Source organism: Dendropsophus ebraccatus, chromosome 1 (genome assembly GCF_027789765.1).
Source record: "Dendropsophus ebraccatus isolate aDenEbr1 chromosome 1, aDenEbr1.pat, whole genome shotgun sequence".
NCBI classification, from domain to species: domain Eukaryota; kingdom Metazoa; phylum Chordata; class Amphibia; order Anura; family Hylidae; genus Dendropsophus; species Dendropsophus ebraccatus.
In genome coordinates this window covers 23,117,973-23,143,954 of record NC_091454.1, presented here as the reverse complement: position 1 = coordinate 23,143,954, position 25,982 = coordinate 23,117,973, and the positions used below count along the sequence as shown (strand labels likewise).

At 40.6% G+C, this 25,982-nt stretch overlaps 1 protein-coding gene and 1 non-coding gene across 5 annotated transcripts in view; both read left to right on the top strand.

The window, feature by feature from the left end:
- Nucleotides 1-22,910, top strand: part of GRIA1 (glutamate ionotropic receptor AMPA type subunit 1) — a 181,068-nt gene extending 158,158 nt beyond the window's left edge. Inside the window, exons 13-15 of one of the 4 annotated variants that reach the window (XM_069969098.1) lie at nt 9,626-9,740; nt 20,378-20,512; nt 21,950-22,910. In XM_069969098.1, the coding sequence (XP_069825199.1) occupies nt 9,626-9,740; nt 20,378-20,512; nt 21,950-22,138 (439 nt within the window). In that variant the 3' untranslated portion in view covers nt 22,139-22,910. Of the gene's footprint in view, nt 1-9,625; nt 9,741-10,460; nt 10,576-20,377; nt 20,513-21,949 lie in introns of those variants that run through there. The other 3 variants (XM_069969099.1, XM_069969097.1, XM_069969100.1) reach the window with 3 other exon arrangements.
- Nucleotides 22,911-24,711: 1,801 nt separating this feature from the next.
- On the top strand, nt 24,712-24,904 carry LOC138780793 (U2 spliceosomal RNA). Its single transcript, XR_011361350.1, has one exon. It is a non-coding gene; the product is annotated as a U2 spliceosomal RNA (small nuclear RNA).
- Nucleotides 24,905-25,982: the final 1,078 nt, after the last annotated feature.

Sequence of the window (25,982 nt, the reverse complement as noted above, 5' to 3'; positions counted from 1 at the left end):
TACATGGCTCTGATTTTACATGGTACATTGCAAGCTGTAAATCACAATTCACAAGAAAAAAAATTCATGGCATGATGCATCATATGCTTATAGGGTGTTGAGAATTGCTGTATAGAGGTAGAGGGTAGAGAAGGGGCAGTATACCCTTCCCAACCATTGTCCAGTGAGTCGAATCATTGCTCCTCACAGAATATCAGCAAGTGGATTCTGGTCTTCCAGGGGGGCACAAACTTTATCCCTACTAAATCAATGCTGCTGTTGTCTTACTCTCCTGCTATAGCTATTAGGTTACTTTGGGCCCTTTTCTCATGGACTTCGGTCTCAATGAAGTCTCTACTGGCACATTACTAAGCAATAGGCCTTTTTGGGTCTAGTGGTTTCCCATGTTCATGAGTCTCTTACACCTAAAAGATTTCATACAACCTCTGCAGTAATTTCTCTCCCACACATTGGTTCATACTGCCTTTTATTAACTTGGTGTCCCTGGTTGGAACTGGCATGGAGAACTACATACCCTCCCAGGTGCGGCAACAACATGTGACTGCCAGGACCTATAGATGTACCCAACACCTATAACAACCAAACCCCCAAAGTGTAAGCCCACATAATAGTCAAAAATTACAAACATATATATATATATATATATATATATAATATAAATATATAAATATAATAGCTGACTGGCTGAATTTAACCTTAATGCTGATTGGCTATGCTGGGATTTCCTGCTCCGAGAGAGGCAGCGCTGTCTTATTTAGTGATGGACACAGAGCAGTGTATAGATCTAATGCAAAAGAATGCCAAGAGTGATTGAAATAGGAAACACTCAACTTGATTCCGCTTGAATTTTTTTTCCCGTAAAGTGCTGCTTTACGGTACTTAATTAATCTATATGCCATTGATTTATGTTAAACTAATCGTCTGTGTCCCATCTCAGCAGCTGCCAGGATTTAGTAAAATGTGCATATCGTATGGCTATTTATCTGTTTTTCGCAATACACTAAGAAGGCTAAATCCCCCGCAAAAGGATTACTTTAAGTGTGAGTTTAAAGTTTAATTCCAATCATAGAGGATTATTCATAGGGTGAGTGGAGCCCTATTAGCAAAGACAGATTTATGCCTACACATGCATTCTCTGCTTTTTTTTTTTTTTTTTTTTTTAAAGAAGGTTACGGTATGGGTATGTTCACACTGGATAAGTGACCCTGCACTGGAGGCAAGCTATATACAGGTCTTGGAGCCTCTATAGGGGCCAATCAACTCTTTTTAGGGCCATCCTCCCTTAAATTATGTAGACTTAAAGTAAAAAAAAAAATGAAAAAATTAAATAACTCAATAGGGGTTGTAATCACAAGCAGTTTTGCAATATACTCTATATTTTATAAATTTTCTTATGTTTAAATCATCATTTTTATATATATATATATATATATATATATATATATATATATATATATACATATATATTGCCAAACTCTGGTCCATGCCCCCTCCATGACTATATTTTTAAGTTCAAAATAAGAGACCAAACATAGGAAGTCCCAGTCCTTTGTGCGTGATCATCATGCAGGTTGTATAGCAAATGAGGGCAATAAACTTCGGCTAATTATATTATTAACTTTTACTAATCACATTATCATCAACTATGCAGATTACTAAGGGACGGCACGGAGAGGCACTTAGTCAGTATAATGTCACTGTGTGGTTACAGAGGTTTTGGTGCTGTGTGACAGGAGAGCTGACCATACAATGCAAGCAGGATCCTCTGCTATTGAATATGGACACATAGCAGCTTTACATATGCGCAGTGAAGACTTGTCCTGTTCCGTGCAATAGTTGTAAATCAATATCAAGCCATGTCTTTGAAACTGGAACTTTTTGTGTTTGGTCCTTCCCGTGCCAAATATCAGCACAGAAGGAGCATGGGGCGCAGTCTGACATGAAGGAAGACCCCTAGTGGCCATATGTATATTGTTGATTTGAACATAGAAAAAATGGCCTGATATGGTTATTATCTATTACTGGTCTCAACCTGTCTGTGATGATAAAGAGGAGACTGCTGAAATTATTTTCTATACAGAACAGGAAGTGTGAGTTTATTATTAGTCCTAGTGGCCAGAGTGAGATAATAAAAGAAAGATAGCTAGTAAAATAATAGTAAATGAGAAATAGTATCATAAACCCCCTTTCCCCTGAGAGTATCATAAAACACAGACTGAGGAAACCAGACAGATTCCATATAGGCATTTCTTATCTTTCAACTCACTTCCATTCCCTCCGCAGGACGCCTGCTAACAGTCCGTGCTCTGTATACAAACACATATGCCTGACTCCAGAGAGTCCTACATACCTTATTAGCATACACAGCACAGACTATTTGGGGGCTTAAAACAAAGGAATGAAAGGGAATTGAAAGATACAAATTATGTATATGGGATCTGGGTGGTTTCATGCATAGTCACAATATAGAGAAAAGAGTTTAATATGAAAGATTTATTCAAATGGCCCAAAATCAGCAGGAATAAGACACGGAAAAGGAGCCATAACTAACTAAAATAGTAATAATATGGACTGAATAGTAGAACTGACGGATCAAAACAACTCAGTGGGTATTCATGCAGTTGTATGTAAAACCACATTGTGATATATCACTGGGTGTTCCTAGGGTCATACTGGCCACCATAGTGGCCAAGGCTATGACATAATACCAGGACTCATAAGGTCCATTACTGATGACCACCTTCTGAAAATGACAGTATAGCAGATCTCTTCTCACTAAGTGCAATCTAATAGAATTGAACTGTTTCTGGCTTTTATTGGGTAAACATCCACAGTGCAGGGTAAAAAGCAATTGAGCCCTTAGGAAGTACGTGGATTTCTGCATTGATTGCTAATAAAATGCTATCTGAGACTGTGTTCACACATAGCGTTTAAGTAGCACCATTTTATTGTGAATCGCGCAATCGTGGCAAAATAGCGTTAATTATCGCTAATTAAATACACAGCCTTGTTATCTGAGGCACAATTATAGACAAACACAATATAAGTAAAGTATTAACACAATAACAGTTGTACTGTTTATGGCTTTATTGAGCACATTGAGTAAACATCCACAGTGTCCAGACAGAAAAAAAACTGTGAACCCTGCATCTAAAGAAGCAGTCCACCTTTTTCTTTAATCCCTCGCCCCGCTGCAGGCTGGTACATATACTTACCAATGATGATCAGTGTCCTACAGTGCCATTTAAATCCCGCCCACGTGACCTCTTTGTCAACTGGCCTGCAACTAGGTAGCGCTCTCAGTGAGATGCATTGGAGACCCCGACTACCAGCCTTCAATAGCCCTGGAGAAAGAAGAGGGGTGATGTCAACGCCCGTAGGATTTGAACGTGCAGTAGGAGCAGAATGAAGCTGCGCCGCAGGACACAGATCCCCACTGGTAAGTATATGCGCCAGTATGCAGCGGGGGAAGGGATAATTTTTTAAAAATTTTTTAAGTGGAATGCTTCTTTAATAACCTGTAGATTCCACTTTAATACCAATTATCTCTACTATACCTTTCCTGTACATCTACAAAAATCTATAAAAATTAGATATCTTTATTATTCATTAAACATACAATACAATACAATACATACAACCAAGAGGCAATTCCAAAAATGAAATACTCCAGATCATGTGATTGGGGACAAATTAAATAAAGCTATGTGCTATATACAATGTTCAAAAAAGTGAGCCTCTCTAGTGCATATCGTCCGTGCTATGCTCACATGCAAACATACTCATAAGTATTGCACAAGCCACATACAAAATCATTGCATCTTACCCATAATGTCACCTAGTCTGGTCAATTCCCCCAACGCATGTTTCGCGATCGTAAAGCGAACTATTTGCTTCCTCAGGGGGCGTACCCCTGAACGCCCCCTGAAGAAGCAAATAGGTTGCTTATTTAATTTGTCCCCAATCACATGGTCTGGGGTATTTCATGTTTGGAATTGCCTCTTTGGTTGTTTTTATTGTATGCTTAATGAATAATAAAGATATCTAATTTTTATACGGGTGTTGATCCAATTTTTGTAGATGTGCTTAGTATGGGGGATCTCCGTGGTTACTCGATAGGATGGTGACAAATTGTAGAACATTATCACTTGGTGGTGTTTTTCCATCATCCACTGGAGTATTTGTATATATACCTTTCCTGTAGACGCAAATACATTTCCACAACAGTAATCAATGAAGAAATCCAAAGGGTTTACTGTACAATAAATTCCTATGGAAGACCCTGCTCATTAAAGGAGACGTCCAGGCAATTTAAAAATCTGGCAGCGGGCAGGGGGGAGTTTGATCAGGAGTACAAAATTACCTCTCCCAGTGCCCACGGTGAGCGGGGGGACCAGCCTTGGGACCCCTGCAGAGCTTGGGGATCTTCGGTGCTGACATGTCACAACCCGGCTGATGGACTGGTCAGTGACTGGGGTGGAATGCAACTCCAGTCACTGATTGGATGAGCAGCCAGTTCATTAGCCGAAACAGGCATTTTTCACTGCCTTTTGGCGGGAGTTCTGAGGCTGGTACCTCCGCTCGCAGTGGGGGAGGGGAGAGGTAAGTTCATACTCCTGATCCAATGCAAACACCGGCTGGTGGCAAATTTAAACATTTTCTAGGCTTCTCCTTTTCTCTATCAACTATTATCTGCGTAACATAAAAATATGACAAGAACCTGTCTTGACTTGGAAGTAATGTAGTTCATCGCCCAACTTTGTCAAGTATTTAGCGATAGAGTTGTCAAACCACTTAAACCAAAGTAAATGAAGCAAATTAAATTATAGGGGGAAAAAATGACCTTTCTCCATCTCCAACTCATTCCACTCATCCGTCCTCCATTCATTGCACGGCTGACGGGCCTTGACACCCACCCTGAGCCAGAAGCCCTGCTACCCGCACTCATATCCCATATGTTCCACCTGTTACAGCCTTAGGCTCATTGCTAAAGGTTTGGTCTGTGTATGTGTGTTCTGTGTCATTGGAGAATCACTCAGAAGGATTGGTGATCCAGTCTAATCTCTATTTCTCCCCTATATGCTTTCCAAAAACATGAGACACCTCACCCCAGCCCCCCGCTGCCAAGGAACAGAGATAATATGGAGGTCTTAAAGGAACATGGCGGTCAATATTGCCGTTATCCAGTAATTGGTTTTCAGTATAATTCTTTTCTTTCCCACTGCAAGATCCATCCTGCTCCTCCTGTAGAACATTAAACCACAATTAAAGAGCTGCAATTGTTTTCCCTTTTGCTACTGCTCAATGCAGTCAGACTGCAGCTCCGTCACCAAGGTTAACAATGGCTCTGTTGTAATAAAAATAATGTTTAGAGAAATTGTTTTAGTCAAATTCATCATTAACGTGTACATTAGCGCCTGGAATTAATGTGCTCCGTGGAAGTTCACAGAGAAATTATTATGGGGAGAGGTTAATCAGGTGTATAATGTACTTATTAGTGGGAATGGGAAAAAAAATACATAATTGATTGGATGAGATACAGCTATGGAATGGAAATCCAGTTTTAGGAATTGGTTAGGTACTGTTCACATGGGACTGGTTTGGTGATCAATCACCCTGATGACCAGAGATGGGCCTTAAGCCAAAGAGGTACAGTATGGCACCATAGATGTCTATGGGTACTGAGGTTATATAGAGGCATAAAAGGCTAAAACCAAATTATATTATAAGTAATAACAAGTCATAGCAATAGTCTGTGTCAGGAGATGACAAACAATATTGCCGCTATCACAAAGAGCAAAGGGGTTGTCACTTGAAGGGGTACTCCAGGCGGGGGTTATTTTTAGGGTATGGCCGGGGAAGGGGTGGAAATAGAGGCCGCTGGTCAGTTACCTCCCCGAATCCAAAGCCGGGTCCCGGATTGCGCTGCCCCGTTCAATGCCAGTGGCTGTATCCCAGTTTTCCAGGCGTTCCTTACGCTATATCCACCCGCTGCACGGATCGAGCAGACAGCGGGAATCAGACACCGAGATTTCTGGTTTATACGAACCAGAAATCCGGCAAATTCGCTCATCTCTAGTCCTATTACACAAAACGATTATCGACCGTACTTGGATAATTATCCACTGTAATAGACGAAAATCGTTTGGTGTGGTAGGACATTTTAAATGTTGATTGCACGATGCCGGATGATCGTGGTTAGTCAACATATTGAAAAATCCCAATGATTTCAGCAACAGTCTGCTACTCGCTGCTCCGCATAATAGGAGAGGCAGCAGCAGATCACCGCTGAGTTGAATGGGCAGCCCGAACGATCTAAGGGCCGTATTACACAGGACAATTATCGTTCAAAAAATTTGTTAGATCGTTCGGATTTAATTGATAATCATTTTGTGGAATAGCAGGCAACAATTGAACGACCAACGAGAAATCGTTGACCGTTTGATAAAATCTTGACCTATTTTCATCGTTGATTGTTTGAACATGATTCGGTGTAGTAACACGTTATTCGGTCGTTTCCTGGTCTATCAGCCAGGACAGGAGGAGCGGCTGTAAGTAACAATCATCGTCCTGTGTAATAGGGTGAACGATTTAAGATCGTTTGTCATAGCCGTCGTTTGAGATCGTTTATCGTCCCATAACTAGACAGATTCGCCACCTAGTGCACTAGGAGAGTTACGTAGATAAAAGCTGAATAAGGGCCCGTTCACGCTACAGAATCAGCGCTGAAATTCCGTGCGGAACTCCCCCACGCAGACTCAGAGCCTGCCTGGTATCTGCTTGCGCGCCTCCGCTCTCCACTCAATGAATTGACATTTCAATTCTTCAAGCCCTCCCATTCAAACAGATAGCAAAAGGAGATTGTAAACTCCTTCAAATGACGAACAATGTGTACATACACGGAAAGATTAGCAAACGATTAACAATGATTTTATGGTCAGCTTAAAAGATGTGATCAATGACACAGGAACAATTTTTCTATTGTTGCCTGCATACACATGAAAAGATTATTTAAATTTGAACGACATAACGATTTTTTACACGATAATCGTCCCGTGTAATAGGGCCCTATTAGATGAAGAGATTTTTTTTGTTTCAACCAATTAACGATAAACGTGTGCTTTTGGGAACGACCTAAAATCATTCACCATAATATCAGTAGCCTTAGTTACTGTCTCAATTACAATCGTAATTACTACTGTTTGTATACGTGTTTGTGTACATATGTGGACATACACCGAAAGATTCATGAACGATTAGCCAACGATTAACAATGATTTTATTGTCCGCTAAGAAAATTGCAATCACTAACATAGGAACAAATGTTCGTTAGTCGTTTGATCATTGCCTGCATGCACATGGAATGATCATCACTTAAATTCGAACGATGTAACAGTTTTTCGCACAATAATCTTTCCATGTAATAGAGCCCCAAGGGCCCTTGTGTGTCAAAAATCGGCACTCATCTGCAGAGCTTTTATAGGGTGAATTAATCATTGTGCGGAACCATATGCGGTGATCACTATTGTGGCCTATTAACTTAATTCCCGCTCATTAATTATTTTGGCGCTGGAGCAGTCATTCTCTATGGGCGTCGGACTCATCTCTGGTGACCGTGCGCACGGCTTCCAATGGGGAGTTCTTGGCGGCGGGACGGGGTCCGGGACCGGGACTTCAAGAGGGGGATAAGTATAAGGGGCTCTACCGGGGGGTCGGACGGGCTTCACCCCAGCAGCTGGGGTGACAGGTCCCCTTTAACAATAAAACAGAATTAGGGTGCAAAAGAATAGATTGAACTGTGCAAGAGGAAAAACAAGAGTTGCAGTAGAAACAGTGACTGTTCCTTCATGTTAAACTATAGGAGAGAGGGCAGGGAACCTTTTTTGTATAAGCAGTAGCTTCTGCTAAATAATTTATAGTTTTTTTTTATGGCCCTTTTTTGTGGCTTTTTTTTACCACCAAAGTTCCCCGGCTATGCCCGCCACATGCACACACCTACACCGAATGTTCTCACAGAGCCTCCACAAATCTCTTTTCTTCTAACTCTTCTCTCTACAGAGTCCCTTCCAATTTATGCTATAGCTACCCCCTCTTATCCTCATAGAGCCCCTGCCACCTTCTCTTTTCCTGCCCCTTCCCTTCACAGGTCCCTGCAATTTGTGTGCCCCCTGCCCCCACTAAAAGAGCCCCTGCCACGTTTCATCCCTCCCCCACAGAACTCTTGTCATTCCTCCATTCCTCTTGTCGTAATTCCTCCATCCACTCCCCAATAAACTCCCCATCCCTTCCTTTACAGTGCCACTACCACTTTGAGTACCTAAAGTACCTCTTCTCCCACGTGGTGTGCTACTGCCCCTTCCCACAGAGCCATGAAATATTCCCCCTGTGCCTTCCATACAAAGACTTCTCCCCACACAGACCAATACTCTCTGCCAACATGTGTTCTCCCCTTATCCCTCTAATGGTATCGAGTGGAACTGGAGAAACAAACTATGATTATGGGGAGGGGGGGTGTCTGATATTTATGATGGTGTTTTAACCTCATTGCCCAACATTGCTTATACTTACCAAGCCGAGGCAGGGGGCCAACTGTGATATTTTTTCCCCAGCTGAATGCCCATATACACTTATTTCTGTTCCTTTTCCTATTTAACCTCTTTCTATTCAGAATTCTACCCTACACTTTTTGATATTTTGCATCCTCATAACAAGTATCCACTGTACAATTATTTTGCATATAAGTATCTATTAGAGATGAGCGAACCGGGTTCGGGTTCGAGTCGATCTGAACCCGAACGTTCGGTATTTGATTAGCAGGGGGCTGCTGAACTTGGATAAAGCTCTAAGGTTGTCTGGAAAACATGGATACAGCCAATGACTATATCCATGTTTTCCACATAGCCTTAGGGCTTTATCCAACTTCAGCAGCCACCGCTAATCACATGCAGAAAGTTCAGGTTCGGATGGACTCGAGCATGCTCCAGGTTCACTCATCTCTAGTATCTATTCAGTGCCACTTATCGTAAGATAAAAGGAATACAAAACTACTGAGTCCATTATGTAAATTATGGTAGCACCCTGGCTGTATATGGCTGTAGTGGGTTCACCTGCATGGCTATAAAACTACTGATACTTGGCATGTTGACACGCTTGCCTGCTTTTACAGTCTATAGCTATGTACTCACAACATCTTTTTTTAGGCTTTTGAGGAACTTTTTTTCCGATGGCTGTCATTTTGGCACCAAAACACTGCCATTTTATGCAATTTGTGGCCGTAAATAACATAAATCTGTTTTAGTGCCAAACTGAAGAGCATCTAAAAAAAAAAAAAAAAAAAAAAAAATGGCCGGCAAATGGCCAAAAAAGACATTGTGGGATTATAGCCTAGATCTGGTAAACATATATTTGAGATGTATAATATAGTCACAGTATATAAAAATGTCCTCTTAAGATGCCAATTTCCCAAAGGTATGCATGCACTACGGTGACGGAGCTGGAGCAGGAACGGGGGCACGTGGTGGTATAGGATGAAACTTGCAGCTGGTTCACCTATCCTTTGTCTCATGACCTCATGAGTGATTTCTCAAGCTGTAACTTATCGAGTGTTATCTATTCATTTTTAAAGAAATCCAGTAAACCTGGCAGTATTAAAACTGAACGAGCAGGGGCTTTTGGACAAATTGAAAAACAAATGGTGGTACGACAAGGGAGAATGCGGCAGCGGGGGAGGTGATTCCAAGGTCAGCCCCAGTAAGAACAAACTAGCGGGTAACAAAACAGCATGATAGTAACCAGCAACTGCTCTGTACACCTTTTTTGCCAAGGCCCCGGTGCCATTCCCTATTAAAGACAAAGGCAATAATAACTATATAAAAAAATACACAAAAAAGAAGGCACTTAATGTAAAAAAAAAAGTAGCGGTAGTCATACTTGCAAAATGTTTTTATAAATGGAATTTATATGATAAATATGTCAAACTAATAACATTTTAACTTCTAGTTAAAAAGATAAAAAAATTCAAATTCAAAATTCATTTTTAAAAAAATATTTAGGCATGGAGCCATATGGAACATTAAAGACAAATTCAACCAATATTTGGTCCCAACCTTTCACACTACTCACCAACTATTTTGCTTAGATGTCTTGGCCAGGCAAGAAGAAATTAGGCAACCAAGTCACCGGGAGCAAGAAAGTGGCACATCCACAGGCAAGGGACGGGTGTTGCTGGTTACTCAAAGTGATATAGTTAATACTCGTCTGGCTTGGCTGGAAGAGAGGGGAGAAATGGGTACTAGGGGATGGAGGGTAAGGGTGGGGGCGCTTGATAGAGTATTGAAGCGTATCACTTTGTCATGGTTCACGCATACGTCAATGAATGCCTCAATGAAATATTGCTATGCTACTGAATAACATAAAATAACATTGGTGATGTTATTTATGTTATTTCCCATGGTTTGAAGAGGTGCTGTAAACCTAGCGGTATTGAAACTCAGTGAGCAAGGCGTCTTAGACAAGCTGAAAAGCAAATGGTGGTACGATAAAGGGGAATGTGGAAGCAAAGACTCCGGAAGTAAGGTTAGTCACGCCCATAACAGAGTTCCCGCCAATAATCACATGATGCTGCAGGGGCCTTCTAATTGGTTAACATACTTTTCCTTTCTTACCTACGATTGCTGCAGCAAGACACATTTTTATATTAGAATTATTATTATTATTTTCAGGTCGCACACACTTGATTTAACCCAATACAAAAACTCTAAAAATATCTAATACCTAACTATAGTAACATTTCTAATCACTAAACCTAACAATACATGCTCATTTACCGCACCACAATATAAAATTAATATGAAAAAGCACAGTCTTAAAATTTTACAAAGATAAACAAAACAAAATAACATTATATTTTTTTACTTTTTTAGAATTTTTTTTTTTTTTTTTTTTAAATTCTTAAAATACCGAAACAGTTGTTTTGGACAATTTCCAAATTTTTTGTGCCTTTTCATTTCTACAAAATATTACATACATTCAAAAATTACGAAAACGTACGAAAATTACATATTTTACACTAACATAAAATATTGCCACAACGTTATTTTATGTTTTGTGTTTCTTCACCGACATCCAAATCTTAAATTTATTCCCAAAACATCAAATTTCATTCAGATTCAGTATTCGTTTACAGATTACAAAATGAATCAATTATTATCCTTATTTTTTTTTTCTTTTTTAAATAAATGTTTTTGGCTTCCCCAATACTCTCAATACCTACACTATAATAAACATGAAAAATTCCAAAATTTTAAGTTAAGTTTATTTGCCCCCTACCACCCTCCCCAAAAAAAGAAAAAAAAAACAGCACCACGTGGCCTATGCTGGTACGGCCTGTGCAGGCTACACAAACCCAGACACAACCTGTGGATGAGAGTATATTAGTTTCCTTTTTTTTTTTAAGTCCTTTATTTGTATACATTTAAAATTTAAATTTATGTCAATGTAATTTGTATTTTCTTTTTCTTAATATATTCTCTACCCTCATGGCATGCAAAACTCTAAAGGCTGGATATTATACATTATAGTCATCCAAATTTTATAGAGTATATCAACATTTACTGCCAAAGTTGTTTTCTGCTATTTTTTTTTTATTAGAACTTTACGTGCACAGTTGACCACTCAAGTAGAAAAATTAATTTATCATATTCCAGCACTCTCCTGTCTTTATCCTATAAACCGTATTCTAAGACATCTGCCAGACAATCTGCTTCAATTCGTAAAGTCCATTTTATTAGAAAACAAAGCAGTATAGACAATTGCCAATTGTTGATGCCTTAAGCCCCACCCACCCCCCAAAGTTATGTCCCTAGTGCCTGCTGGGTAATATTGGCCAGGCCAGCCCTGCCAAAACATTTCACCAATAAAAAAAAATTAAGACATTAGGTAAACACCTAAAGAGGACTTCTACTAAAATTTTTGTAAAAATACAATTTTATTTTTGATTGCAGATTAACCTCAATAATTTCAATCACCTTAAATTAAAAACAAAAACTTCCTTATAAACCCTTACATAAATCACCCACCAGAGAAGCCATCCTTTAAGGGGTTATCCAGGATCACAAAAGCACAGCTACTTTCTTGCCAAAACAGCGCCACCCCTGTCCTCAGGTTGTGTGCGGTATTACAATTCAGCTCGGTTCACTTCAATGGAACTGAGCTGCACAACCTACACCCAAACTGAGGACAGGAGGAGGAAAGCAGCCATGTTTTTCTAAACTTAGACAACCCCTTTAATGCTTTGTTAGTACTTTGCATATTACCTACTATAACAATGAGAATCACTTTTATGTAACATACATTTTAAAAAGCAAAACTACAAACATTAATTAAAAATAATAATGAGAATAAAAACTGGTCAGTTAAATCATCGATGTACCTGATCGGACTATGTGTTTACGACAGGTTATAGTATATTACAGACAACCGTATGGTAACTGCACTTTCCTACGGAAAAGTTGCCAACACATATTATAATTATTATTTCTTATACTTTGATTATTTGATTTACTTTCATGTTATTTTGATTTCTGTATGTTGAAGGGAATTGTGTTTCATGTGATATTGTAATTGTGAAATGCCCACAAAATTCGCAATGTCGTGAAATTTTAGATTCAGATTAATTTTAGGATCAGAAAATTTCAATGGTAAACCAATATCCATTGTGCGCTTAAAGTGTACTCTGACTTTTTTTTTTTCCTTTAAATCAGCAGGTGTCAGAAAGTTACAGATTTGTAAATTACTTCTATTTAAAAATATGAAGTCTTCCAGTACTTATCAGCTGATGTATGTCCTGGAGGAAGTGGTGATTTCCGGTCTGACACAGTGCTCTCTGCTGCCACCTCGGTCCAGGTCAGGAACTGTCCGAAGAAGTAGAGGTTTTCCATGGGGATTTGCTCCTGCTCTGGACAGTTCCTGACATGGACAGAGGTGGCAGTAGAGAGCACTGTGTCAGACTAGAAAAAATACACCACTTCCTGTAGGACATACAGCAGCTGATAAGTATGCTTTAGATTTTTAAATACTTTAGATTTTTAAATCAAAGTAATTTACAAATCTATATAACTTTCTGACATGGTTTACTGTTTTGTATGCTTTGATAATTGATAAATTTGCTTATAAGCATCCCAGTATTTTAATACTAACACTAAGTTTAGCCCAACTATTAAGTGCACCTCAATTTTAAGCCAAATTACTGGTGCCCAACGTGGCACCATAGGCCACACCCCTTTTTGGACAGACTTCTGGCGCAGACTAGAGATGAGCGAACCTGGAGCATGCTCGAGTCCATCCGAACCTGAACTTTCAGCATTTGATTAGCGGTGGCTGCTGAACTTGGATAAAGCCCTAAGGTTATGTGGAAAACATGGATATAGTCATTGGCTGTATCCATGTTTTCCAGACAACCTTAGAGCTTTATCCAAGTTCAGCAGCCCCCGCTAATCAAATGCTAATTGTTGGGGTTCGGATCGACTCGAACCCGAACCCGGTTCGCTCATCTCTAGTGCAAACACATTAGTACATCTGGGCCACTACACGGTCTGGCAGTTAAAGGCGACATTTAAAGTCTAGTTGCAAATATTGTACATCATGCAAGTTTTTTTAGTGAAGCAATAAAATGGAAAATTGTATCCATAAGCAAAGTGTTTAAAGGGACCCTTGTGTAGAAGTCTATGTGTAACACATAGCAGACTGACATGAATTACACCTGTTAATGTAAAAGTAAAATCTGGAGAACAGAACACTATGGGGGAGATTTAACATAAAAAGTAAAACTGTCTCAGTTGCCCCTAGCAACCAATCAGATTCCACCTTTCATTCCTCACAGACTCTTTGGTAAATGAAAGGTGGAATCTGATTGGTTGCTAGGGGCAACTGAGCCAGTTTCACTTTACACCATGTTTGATAAATCTCCCCCTATGTATACTGTACTTTAAAGAGATAGGGGAGATTTATCAAACTGGTGTAAAGTAGAATTGTTTTAGTTGCCCATAGTAACCAATCAGATTCCACCTTTCATTTCTCAAAGAATCTGTGAGGAATGAAAGGTGGAATCTGATTGGTTGCTAGGGGCAACTAAGCCAGTTCTACTTTACACCAGTTTAATAAATCTCCCCCATAATGTTTCTCCCTGAGGAGAGACTTGTAAACCATTCATGCTCCACTAAAAATTCTGGGAATTCAGTTTTGTAATGCCATTTTTGGAGATAGCTTTTCCTTTAAAGGGGAGCTATCAGCAGGTTAGACATATCTAACCTGCTGATAGTCCCTCATAGCACCCAGGACACTGAGGAGGAGGTTATGTTTCTTACCTTCTTCTTCGGCGCCGATCCTGCTCTGTTAGGGGCCTATTCCACAGAGCGATAATCAGCCGAATCGGCCAGATTCAGCTGATTATTGCTCCGTGTAATAAATACAACGATCAGCCAATGACAACGATCTTTGGCTGATTGTTGAACCTATAATTGTCGGGCATCGCTACGTGTAATAGCAGTGCATGGCCGGCAGCTGACGATTTACATTACCTATCCAGACTGCAGGGCTCCTCTTACGGTCTTCTTCTCCCCGAGTCCCGCGCACTCCAGCTTCAGAGCGGCCTGTCTTAGCTGACAGGTTGCTCAGCCAATCACTGGCTGGGATTGCCGCGGCCAGTGATTGGCTGAGCGACCTGTCAGCTGAGACAGACTGCTCTGAAGCTGCAAAGCACGGGACCTGGGGAGAAGAAGACCGCAAGAGGAGCCCTACAGCCTGGATAAGTAATGTATAAAGTTTAAGCAAGGGCTGCAAGGACATCGGTAATGCTGTCCATGCAGCCCTTGTTAAACGATAATCGGGCCATGTAATAGGCCCAGTAAACGAGAGCCAATATAGCAGATCTGCGCTCGTTTACATTTATTATCAGGGTATAATAGTCAGGGTAAACTCCGCTCCAGAACACCATTAGGAGCACTGCTGCGTCCCGCCCCTTCTAATGATAATCAATGGAGGGCGCAGGCCAGATGACATGGCAGTGCTCCTAATGGTGCTCAGGAGCGGAGTTTACCCTGACTAACAGCGTGGGATCAGCGACGTGGAGGAAAGTAAGAGACACATACTTTCCTTCTCAGTGTCCCGGGCAATATAGGGGGCTCTCAGCAGGTGAGATTCGTCTAACCTGCTGATAGTTTCCCTTTAAGTCTGAGTCCAATTCTTTTAAGAAGCCTGAAAAGATGACCAGAGATTTAATAAACTAAGCCAGAAACTCTCCAGAAGAGGAAGTTACCCATCTTCGCATCTCCTTATTCCCAGAATTTGCTGTGGAACATAAATGGCCTATAAGTCCCAACACATCTTTTTAGAATTCTCCTCAGTGATAGGCATCTCTGGAGCCAGCAAGAACCCTACCCTCTATTGACCAGGGGCAACAACCCTGAAAGAGCTGTCTACGAGGGGGTAAGTTCCCCTTCCGGGGAGTTTTTGGCTTGGCTTATCGAATCTCTGTTCTAAGGCTTTTTATAGAGGTACGACACTGACTTGAAGGAAAAGCTACCTCCAAAGGGTGTCAGAGAGCTACTTAGTATATCCTTTTGTACATCCTCCTAATGATAGATGAAGTGGCCAAAATAATTCTGGGAAATTCTAGTCCAGACCAAAAATTAAGCCATTGCCAAATAAATTAGAATCTTATTCTTATGAACATGACTTGCCTGGTCTGGCCTACTGTATCACATGAAACACAATCCAACATTTTGGAGGTCATTTACAATAGGAAGTGCTTTGACAATGTTCGTGCCAATGCTTTGTTTGTGGAATATAGCTAATCCAATTGGGACATTCCTGGATTAGCTACAGATTGGTATACAGAGCTGGTATACAGGTCAAGTGATCCTAGATTTTGATCTGAAAGCAATGACTAGTCACAACAAGGCCTATGAACTTCCGGGTGTAACTATTGCTGGAGCACCATATTAGTGGACCATTATAGCAGTGTTTTCTAATAATTCTGTATTAGAAACAATGCAGAAAACAGCCGGCCACACACATTTGATCGATCGATATCTTCACCCGTTAGAAAAGAAGGATTAGACAGCTGAATCTCAGCATGCCCAATCCTTTGTTCTGAAGGAAGGTAAGCCACCACCAGAGAAGTTCGGCAGTGGTTTATTTCTCTTCTCCCCATTTAGACCACATGTACTTTCGTCCAACATCAAGAATTTTCATATTTGAAACATTCTCGAACCTTCGTCATTTGATTCCCGATGCCTTCCCGTTCCGTGGGGAAGGTGGAGACAGCCCGAGTACCTCCTGGAAAATACAGATACAGCCTAGGTAATAGGCTGTATCCTTGTTTTCTAGGCGCTACTCGGGCTGTCTCCTATTATATCCTTCACGCAAAATGCTGGCCCCTCTTCAAACTTCAGTTCACTTCAATGACAATTAAACCATTGTGTGGAAGTGAGTTCCACAGTCTCCCTACTCTTAGGGCCCTATTACACAGAGCAATAATTGGGTGAATCAGGCCGATTCAACTGATCACTCCGTGAGATAGAGAGAATGATCAGCCGTTAAATCAATCACCGGCTTATCGTTTTTTTAGGTCTAGATCTAAAATCATCGAGAGTCGGGCGTGATTTTTGTAGTTTAAAATTAAATAATAAATCACCTTACCATGTTGCCTGGTGTCCTCGGAGGAGTTCTCCGCTGTTTGCAGCTCTGCCTTCTGTTCCAGTCTTTGCATTGACTGTCTCGGCCAGTGATTAGCTAAGCAGTCGCCGCCTATCTAGGCCAGTGATTGTAGAGACAGGAACAGAAGGCAGAGCTGCAGGCACCGGGGAAGGCCTCCGAAGACAACGGAGAAGGCCCGAGGACACCAGGGAATGTGGTAAGGTAAGTTAATACTTTTTATTTTACACTAAAGGCAAGGGCTGCACGGACATCACTAACGATGACCGTGCAGCCCTTGCTGCCCGATAGCCGGCCTGTGTAATAGCTCAATAAATAAGAGCCGATCTAGCAGATCGGTGCTTGTTCACAGTTTATGATCGAGCCATCTGATGGCAACCTTATAGTAAACAGTCTATGATACTGGTTAGACCATCTATCTTCTGCCCTCTTGTTATGGTTACAGACCCAAGGGTCCATTCTTATATGTGTACATTGCAACCAGAACTTAGGGTGTATTTTTTCCAAAGTAAGCAAGCCCAAGTTTGAAAACCTATCAGGGTACTACAATCCACTCATTCCCTTAATTTCCTTGGTCACCTTCCTCTACAACCACCCTTGTTCTTCATGCTTACAGGTGCCCAGAATTCCATGTGTCGTTAGATCCTGTAGGGAGCTCTAGGTTACCATCTGGAAGTATTCTAAGCGTCTTTGACTTTCACCTATTGCAAATGACCCCCACTATTGTCTTTTTCCTAACACTCCGCTGTAGTATACAGTTTCGTTTTTGCCCAGGTAAAACTCATGAAAGATAAACTACTAAATGTTATTTTTACTTTTCCTTCTATTATTATCATCACTCTTACTTTATGTGCTGTAATCCTATTTTTATTTTCTTGCTTTAGCTCAAAAAGATCAATATATTTTTTCATTTCTTCAGGTCGTACGCATTTCCAAGAGGATTATTTTCACATTGCATGTTGAATCGGAATCAACAGAAATCACTCGACAGAAACATATCGGGTTGAACACTAAATCACATAGTATTGTTAATTTTCCAATAAATTGCCTATATAAGGAGAATATTGAGCACTAATAGTACTAATAATATTAACAATACTATGACCCATCGATAAACCCATAGGCTTTCACAAACACACAGCAAATCACCAGGTTCTTCTAACTTTTTTTTCCGATATAATGAAGGCCCCGAACATAGAGATGGTGGGACTCCTGTATTCATTGGGCAGCATTGGGTGCATGCTTAAAGTCAAAGCTAATGTTTTCTGGAGGGAGGTGGATATTGGGGATGTGCAATGCAATGATGTACTGGTGGGAGGTGGAAGAATGTCCGAATATTGTATTAGTGTGATGCGATTTGAATGTGTATGGCAGGCGTTAAGCTTTTTTGACATGGTAACGTAGTTTAATGCATGACCTTATTAGCACTAGAGGGTAAATACTGTCTTTAAAAAGTCATAAAAAGTTCAATGGTTCGCAGTTCAAACCACCAACCAGTTTGTTATAATCCCTAAAAATAACCCTGTAGGCTTCAATCGGGGTCAACTAATTCCACACAATTCCATTGCCACTATGCCATAGCCTTTGCAGTGTGTTCATTACATTTCTTAGATGATAATGTGTCATCCATACCTTGTGATCGAGGCAGCTAACCTATGATATCACCACTGAAACTGTCTACAGTGGGTCATCAGATTGAAAGCTTATTAGGAGAGATACTTGAAAGCATAGAAAGAATGAAAGAAAGATTAAAGGTAAAAAACTAGAGAGGGAAGGGGGTGGTAGGAACATAATGATACTTACCCACCGCTCACAGTTACTTGCCGGTCTTGTGAAGCTCCCGATCCTGTGACTTCACGGCCCACTCAGAAATGCCCACTTAGCCAATGACTGAGGTAGGAAACCTCTGCAGTCACTGATTGGTTGAGTGGGTAGTTCCAGTGACCACACAGGAACCTGAAAGATTCTGGAGGCAGACAGTGACGCTGTGGGGACACCAGGACTGGTAAGTACTTCTTTATTATGTTTCCACCACCCCCTGCTGTACTTTTTTTTTTTAACCTTTTCCTGGAGTACTGATTTGACACAGATGGTGCAGACAAAATAAAAAAAGTTACATTAGGTCTAGTTACAAGTAGATCAGATACAGTATACGTTTCAGGCATTAAAAAGTGCAGCAGTCAAAGAGAAGTTGTAACTGAGGCAATGGAGATAGTGGGACATGGAAGACATAAATGAGTCAAAAATCCAGAATGGAAACATATGGTAAAGCAAAACGATAACCAAAAAAGAACAACTATAGATAAAACAATAAAAAGATTCTAGAGAAAAATTTTCACGTTGAGAAAGTTAAATACAAAGTCAGAAGAACCTCAAGTATAAGAACACTGCTTATAGAGTCCTAGAGTTCAATGGTTTCTGGTCAGACATAGGTCAGACAAGCTAAAAGAAATCATAAAGGAATTAAAGGAGCAGTTGACAAAAATAATTATGCCCCCCCCCCAGGTAGTCGCTGGCACGTATACTCACCACAGCTGATCGGTGTCCTGCGGCCCCGCTTCGTTCCGAACCTGCAGCGCTGTTCAAATCTGCGCGCTCACATCCGCCTCTGCTGCGGCTCTTCCTCTGTCTTCTGTCATTACACGCCGGAACTCGCCGGAGTTCCGCCTATCAATCACAGGACTGAGAAGAGGAGCCACTGCAGAGGCTAAAGTGAGCATGCGCCGGATTTGAACGGTGCTATGGGACCGCAATGAAGCCACGCCACGAGACACTGATCAGCTGCGGTGAGTATACGTGCCAGAGCCTACCGGGGGGGCCAATAATATTTTTTTATGAACTGCTTCTTTAATGGAATATACCGTAATGTTTTTTGTTAGAAGAAGGCAAACATTGACCCCAAACAAAAGTTAAAAAAATAAAAAAATAAATAAACATATACTTTTTCTGATACAGTGCATATAAAATGAACGACCCTCTTTGGAATATAGTTAGAGATGAGCACAACTCCAAACGTTCAGCATTAGAATGGATGGAGCCAACTTCATCACCCACCGGTATTCAAATGCCAAATGATCGTGCGCGAGCATGTTGGAGTTGTGCTATCTCTAACTGGAGTCATTTCATGGTCTTGGCTGTGAACCACTGCTCTGAAGTCTTATTAAACTTCATCGAATTCCCTTTGAGCCGGTTTTCATTTGAATTGTAGATCAGCTTTTGCATAGATTGCTGTGCTCAACAAATTTAAACAAGCGTAAGATTTAGTAGCCATTCCCTCTCTTGTGCTGACACAAATTTACTATTGTTGTCTTTAAGAAAAAAAAAAAACTCATGGTAATTTCTAAGCCATAAAAATATTTCTTTATTCTAAGTCTTAGCTGAGCTATCCCCTCCAAGATTATTATGGAATGTGCTTTAAAAGTGAACAGACCACATCCAAAAGGCTTAACACCTCTACTGCCGATTGCAAATTCCAGTAGACGTAAAGTTGATCGGTGGGTGCTGCCTGATGTATGTTTCTGGCTTGTTGACATGACTAATTGCATATGAGAAGGGTGGACATGGGCGGCTCTAGAAGATTGAGGATGTCGTCAATATATTTGCTCTTATAACACAGTCTTCCGTTCCCTCTTTCCCTGCTCCTATCTTCTGTCTCTGGTTCCAGGATAAAACAAGTGCACTAAGTCTCAGCAATGTCGCCGGAGTCTTCTATATCCTGATTGGAGGCCTGGGACTGGCTATGCTGGTTGCACTAATCGAGTTCTGTTACAAGTCCAGGAGTGAATCCAAAAAGATGAAGGTGGCATCGCATCTCATGTCATATCACCCCCCACTGTTCCAAATTTTCTTTTTAGACATTTTATTGCATAATTGACATCTAGATTGCCATAAACTACCATATTTCATCAGCTAGTTTAAATGAATGTTATTTATGCCTCCTTAGGTTTCTTATTTACGCCTCTTTTTTACCTGTATTACCTACTAGTCATTTTGCACTTGCAGGAGTAAAAGGGTTTCACTGGTTAAAGAGCTTGTTGGGGGGAAGGGGTGTTTAGAAGATGGCTCAAAACTTCTGCTCCCCAGAGCTACTTTCCCGTATTTTCCAGGCTTCCCTGCTCAACTCCTTTAACTCAATAGTGAACGGGAATTCTGATCATGGACATTTTTGGTGTACCTATATCCATTCTCGCAGGAAGGGATGTGTGTATAGTCCAATCATTGATGTTGCTGCAACATAGTGCAGCTACTGGTCATTGTGTGCAGGTGTGGTCTCACCCACGCAAGATGACTGGGATATACAGCCACCCCCTACCATCTCGAAAGGTATACTTTGGAGACAAGGAAATACAAGAAGTAAGTGCCAGAGATCAGAAGGCTTGAGCTGTCTTCTGTTCCCCGCACAACCCCTTTAACACCCACTGACATTTCTGGTGTACCTACATCCATGCTCTCACCTTTATATACTCCCTTTCACCAGTTGACCTGGCCCAAAAGAGCACACAAGACTATAATTATCTGAAAAGGACTAGAGATGAGAGAACCGGGTTCGGGTTCGAGTCCATCCGAACCCAAACGTTCGGTATTTGATTAGCGGGGGCTGCTGAACTTGGATAAAGCTCTAAGGTTGTCTGGAAAACATGGATACAGCCAATGACTATATCCATGTTTTCCACATAGCCTTAGGGCTTTATCCAACTTCAGCAGCCACCGCTAATCAAATGCCGAAAGTTCGGCTTTGGATGGACTCGAGCATGCTCCAGGTTCGCTCATCTCTAAAAAGGACACTATTAGACAATTGTAATGTATTTTATCATTAAGCCATTAAAGGGGTTATGCAGCATTAGAATAACAGAGAGCACCACTCTTGTCTCCAGTTTGGGTTGAGTTTTGCAACTCAGTTCCATTGAAATGAATAGAGCTTAATTGCAAACCATGCCTGAACTGGAGACAAGAGTTCTGCTGTTTATAGACAATAGAGTGAGCTCTGTGATCATCTAAAAGGATAACATGAAGCCATTAAAAGCTAACTTTTTTTTTTTATACTTCAGCTATATGTTACACTTTATTTAAAGTTTGAGGCACCAGAAGGGAAAAGAAGAAAATAAAAATAAAAAATTCTAATTTAAAATGTTTAATTTGTGGGTTAAATTTTGCCTGGAGTTTTATATCATATCTGTGTCATTAAATTTTATATATCAGAAAGGACAGGGGTTGAACCCCCTTTCCTCCTCAAAAGGGTTTCTGTTTAATCCCACAGCAAACGGTAACAGAGACAGTCCGTATGGCGACCTTACCAAGACCATCCACAGCGGGAGGAAGCGGAGAAAACGGAAGGGTGGTCAGTCATGACTTCCCCAAATCCATGCAGACAATTCCATGTATGAGCCACGGCGCAGGTATGGCCCTAGGAGCAACTGGATTATAATACCAGCAAACTTCACGCTGCCTAGTGAAGCAATGATGACCTTCCTCCCTTCCAGTGCCAAAAACACAAAGGACACATTTTATGGACTTTTCGCAGTCACTCAAAGATCTATTTTTTGTTATTTTATTTTCATCGTTCTTTTTGCCACCTGTGGCAAATCTACAAGACAGTAACTGCAATAAAGAGCTGATTGGGGAAGAGAATAGAACCTACCCTGTGGGCTGGACAATTGAATGTTATCAATAGACTACGATCCCACAAAGGTTCAACTCATCAACTCTTAGTATATTCAATTGTTTTAGAGGAATTTTTTCTTTCTTTTTTTTTTTTTGCAAGTTTTGTTCCTTTTTCCTTATTTTTTTTTCCTGTGTTAGCTTTCTGAATAAATTTGGGTGCACATTCTCCTGACATTCTCCTTCTAAGTTAGGAGATACAACAACGGAATGTCCTTCATATAAGCAGTCCTTGTGTATTGAAATGGGTGTCTTCTTCAGCTAGCACCAAGAACAAAGAGATGAGAACAAGAAAAAGTAGAGATTCACAATGAGATCTAGTAGATGTACATACAAAATCAGTCCAATAGCAAAGAAATAGGAACGATTCCACCGTCCACAGCATCACGCATAAAAGTGGGACTACATGTCAAGTTACAGTGGTCAAGATTGTAGGACCACTTAAGAAAATTACATAAGGCGGTGCAGAATTTGCCAGCGGAGTGTTGAATGCTACCAGTAGACATCAGTTGTCTAATGTGATCTCAACTCTAAGCCATGACTATCAATACTTGAGGGAATCGGTCAACTATCCAAGAGCGCACAAGTAGAACTTGAGACCATTCGTCAAGAGCATCCATGACTGCATATAAAGGCATAACTATACATTTAGACCCAAGCAGATGAGGATACAGACACAAGTCTTGCAGCTTATAAAGCCCGATAAACTTGATTTATAACTTCTACAACACCTGGTTACCATCTGGATTCTTTGAGGGTATAAAGTCCCACCTCAACCACCACGCACTGTTCAGTGGTATTATTTGAATGTTCACATTAATGCTGTCATAATATTAAAAAAAAAAACATTAAAAAGCTTAAAAAAAAAAAAGACACAGTTTGCCAGCAATCATGGGAATGTCACCAACGTCAGGACTTACAAACGGACCGTGCGTGGGCTCAACTGCTATCATGTTGACAGATATTGTGGAGATAGGATTATGCATTTGATACTCTATTCATCTACACATTCATTCTGTTTTTATTCTTCGCTCCTCAGTCTTTCCCTCACCTGGGTGGGCTGGAAGGGGTAGTGATGTCCCTCAAATGGTCTCCTTCAAAAAGTTACTTCAGAAATATTTGTTAGTTTTTCTTTTACTATATATTTTTGAGTTCTTGTTTTGGTGTATGAAGAAAACAGATGTTATCCTCAGAACCTCTTCTAAAGCGTATGTTACCATTTTGTAGTGGAAACATATCCTTTTTACTTAATTCCTCAAAATTATGAGGAGCTATCCAGCCATCTGACTCAAGGGCCTTGCTACTATCGGAATTGAACTTGACCGTGTGATAAGGGCATTGAAGTGAACAAAAAAAAAAAAAAGATCTGTCTTGCACATAGAAGGTCTTACTTGCTCAGTGACTTCAAGTAAAGACTTTTGGTGGAGTGCAGGACACAACAAATCAGCATTGGAGATGTTGAGTGTTTCACTTGTAATTTGTATTTTTATTACACTTTCTTAAAAACAGAAGTGTGGAACCAAGCTCGGTTTTTACTCCGAGAGTGGACTCCACATGTATTCCCGTTTCATTCTGTTTTTCCTCTTTGATACCTGGATATTTTTCTCCACAAAAAGCTGTATTTGTTTCAACTCTGATGTCAAAAGTGCTAAGCGAGATTACGTTTGGTCAAACAACAGAAGCATTGTTTGGTTTTTGTTTTGTTTTTTTAGATGTGATGGGGAGGTGGTATTTCTCATCAACATCTCCTTGCTTCTTGCGTATCTCCTCTTTGTTTTCTTTTTTTTTTTCTTTGAATTAATATAAAATGGACGTGATTCCTTTCTTCGAGCCATAGTTACTTCTGTGTACATGTGTGTAAATGGTATGAATGTGTTTGTAAAACACAATACAATATAAGTGGTGAATGTGGAATATTCAAAGGGGTTGTTCTGCAGTGAAAAAAAATAGTTCTAGGTTGGATTAAAAAATAAAAAAGAAGTCATACTCACCTGCCCTGATCCCTTACCCTGCTGTCCTGATGGTACTCGATTCTCACTTCACAACACTTCCTGCTTTTCTCTTGAACTTACAGGAAGTGACCACTGCATGACCAAGTGGACATTTTCTCTTGAAGAGCACAGCAGGAAGCATTAAGCAGTGTGACCATCCAGATAACAGCAGCAGGGGATTAGGGCAGGTGAGTATAAGTTCCTCTTTATCTATAAGCCATTCTGGGACAAAAGGTTTGATGCTAGACAACCCATTTAAAGGGGATTAGAAAAAGCACAGCTACATTCATGGAAAACAGTACCAGCCATATCCCAAGGTTGTGTGTGTGTATTAAAATTCAACGCTATTATCGCTTCTCTGCCTTTTGGCTAAGATCAAGTGTAGTATCTGTTCTTATCAGTTTAATATCTGATACGTCCCCTATCTGGGGACCATATATTAAATGGATTTTTAGAACAGGGAGATGGAAAAAAAAAGCTTGCTCTGTCCTCTCCAGGCATTGACCTGGTATTGCAGTGCCTCCAGGTTCAGTGCACCAACAAAAAAAAAAAAAAAATTCAGCGCTATTCACTTCAATGGAACTAAGCTGCAAAACCACATCCGAGCTAAAGACAAGAGTGGTGCAGTTTCTAGAAGAAAGTGGCCATGTTTTTGTAGGCCTGAAATTATGATTTTAATTAACTTAATTTTAATGATGATTGTAATGTTGCAAACCACTTTTCAGATTGTGCTGCATACAAAGTACGACTAAGGTTGTTTGGGGCATCTGAAAATATGTGGTGGATATCTCCCCCCATCTCTCAAACCCATACCCCTAACAGAGTTACATATACTGTTAGAGGGATAGCCTTTCAGGCATATTGCCCTCTATATTTAGGTCTAAAGGAATTAGTCAAGAATGTGGTATTTGACCAGCCGTTCCGCGCCCGCATCAGAGCTTCCCATAACACAGAGTGAAGCAAGCGGCCGGAACCGCTCGCTTCACTGTGTGAACTGACAGGTCCTTCTGCGGGCGGAATTCATTGAATTTCGTCCGCAAATAATAGACCTGTCAGTTGTTTGTGGCGCCGGAGCGTATACCATGTGTGTACGCTCTGGCCGGGATCCTATAGCAAATAATGCTATGTTCCACCCTATGTTCTGCGGGCGTAGATTTACGTAGTGTGAACATAGCCTAAATGTGAACCACACTCATGTGTTTTCTCAGATGCCCACAATTGATTTTTAACACAATTGACAGTTATCAAAGGATCCCTTCTTTTCTGAGAGTAGGTTCATGGAGTTGATTCAGGTTTTACATTGTAGGGCTCTCTTTGTTTTTGCTACAGGCATTCCTTCCCCAGTGTAAGGCACTAGGTCATATATTCCTAAGGTCATATTAGATGAAGAAATTTTTAACGATTACCAAGAAACAATCGCAAACGCTACATGAAATTGTTGACCCTATTACACAGAAAGATAGTCATTACCGTATTTTCCGGCATATAAGATGACTTTTTAACCCTGAAAAATCTTGTCAGAATTCGGGGGTCATCTTATACGCCGGGTATGGTCGCCCCATATGGTGGGGGGCTCAAAAATGGCCCGCATCCCCACCGTATGGGGCGACCATTTGAAAA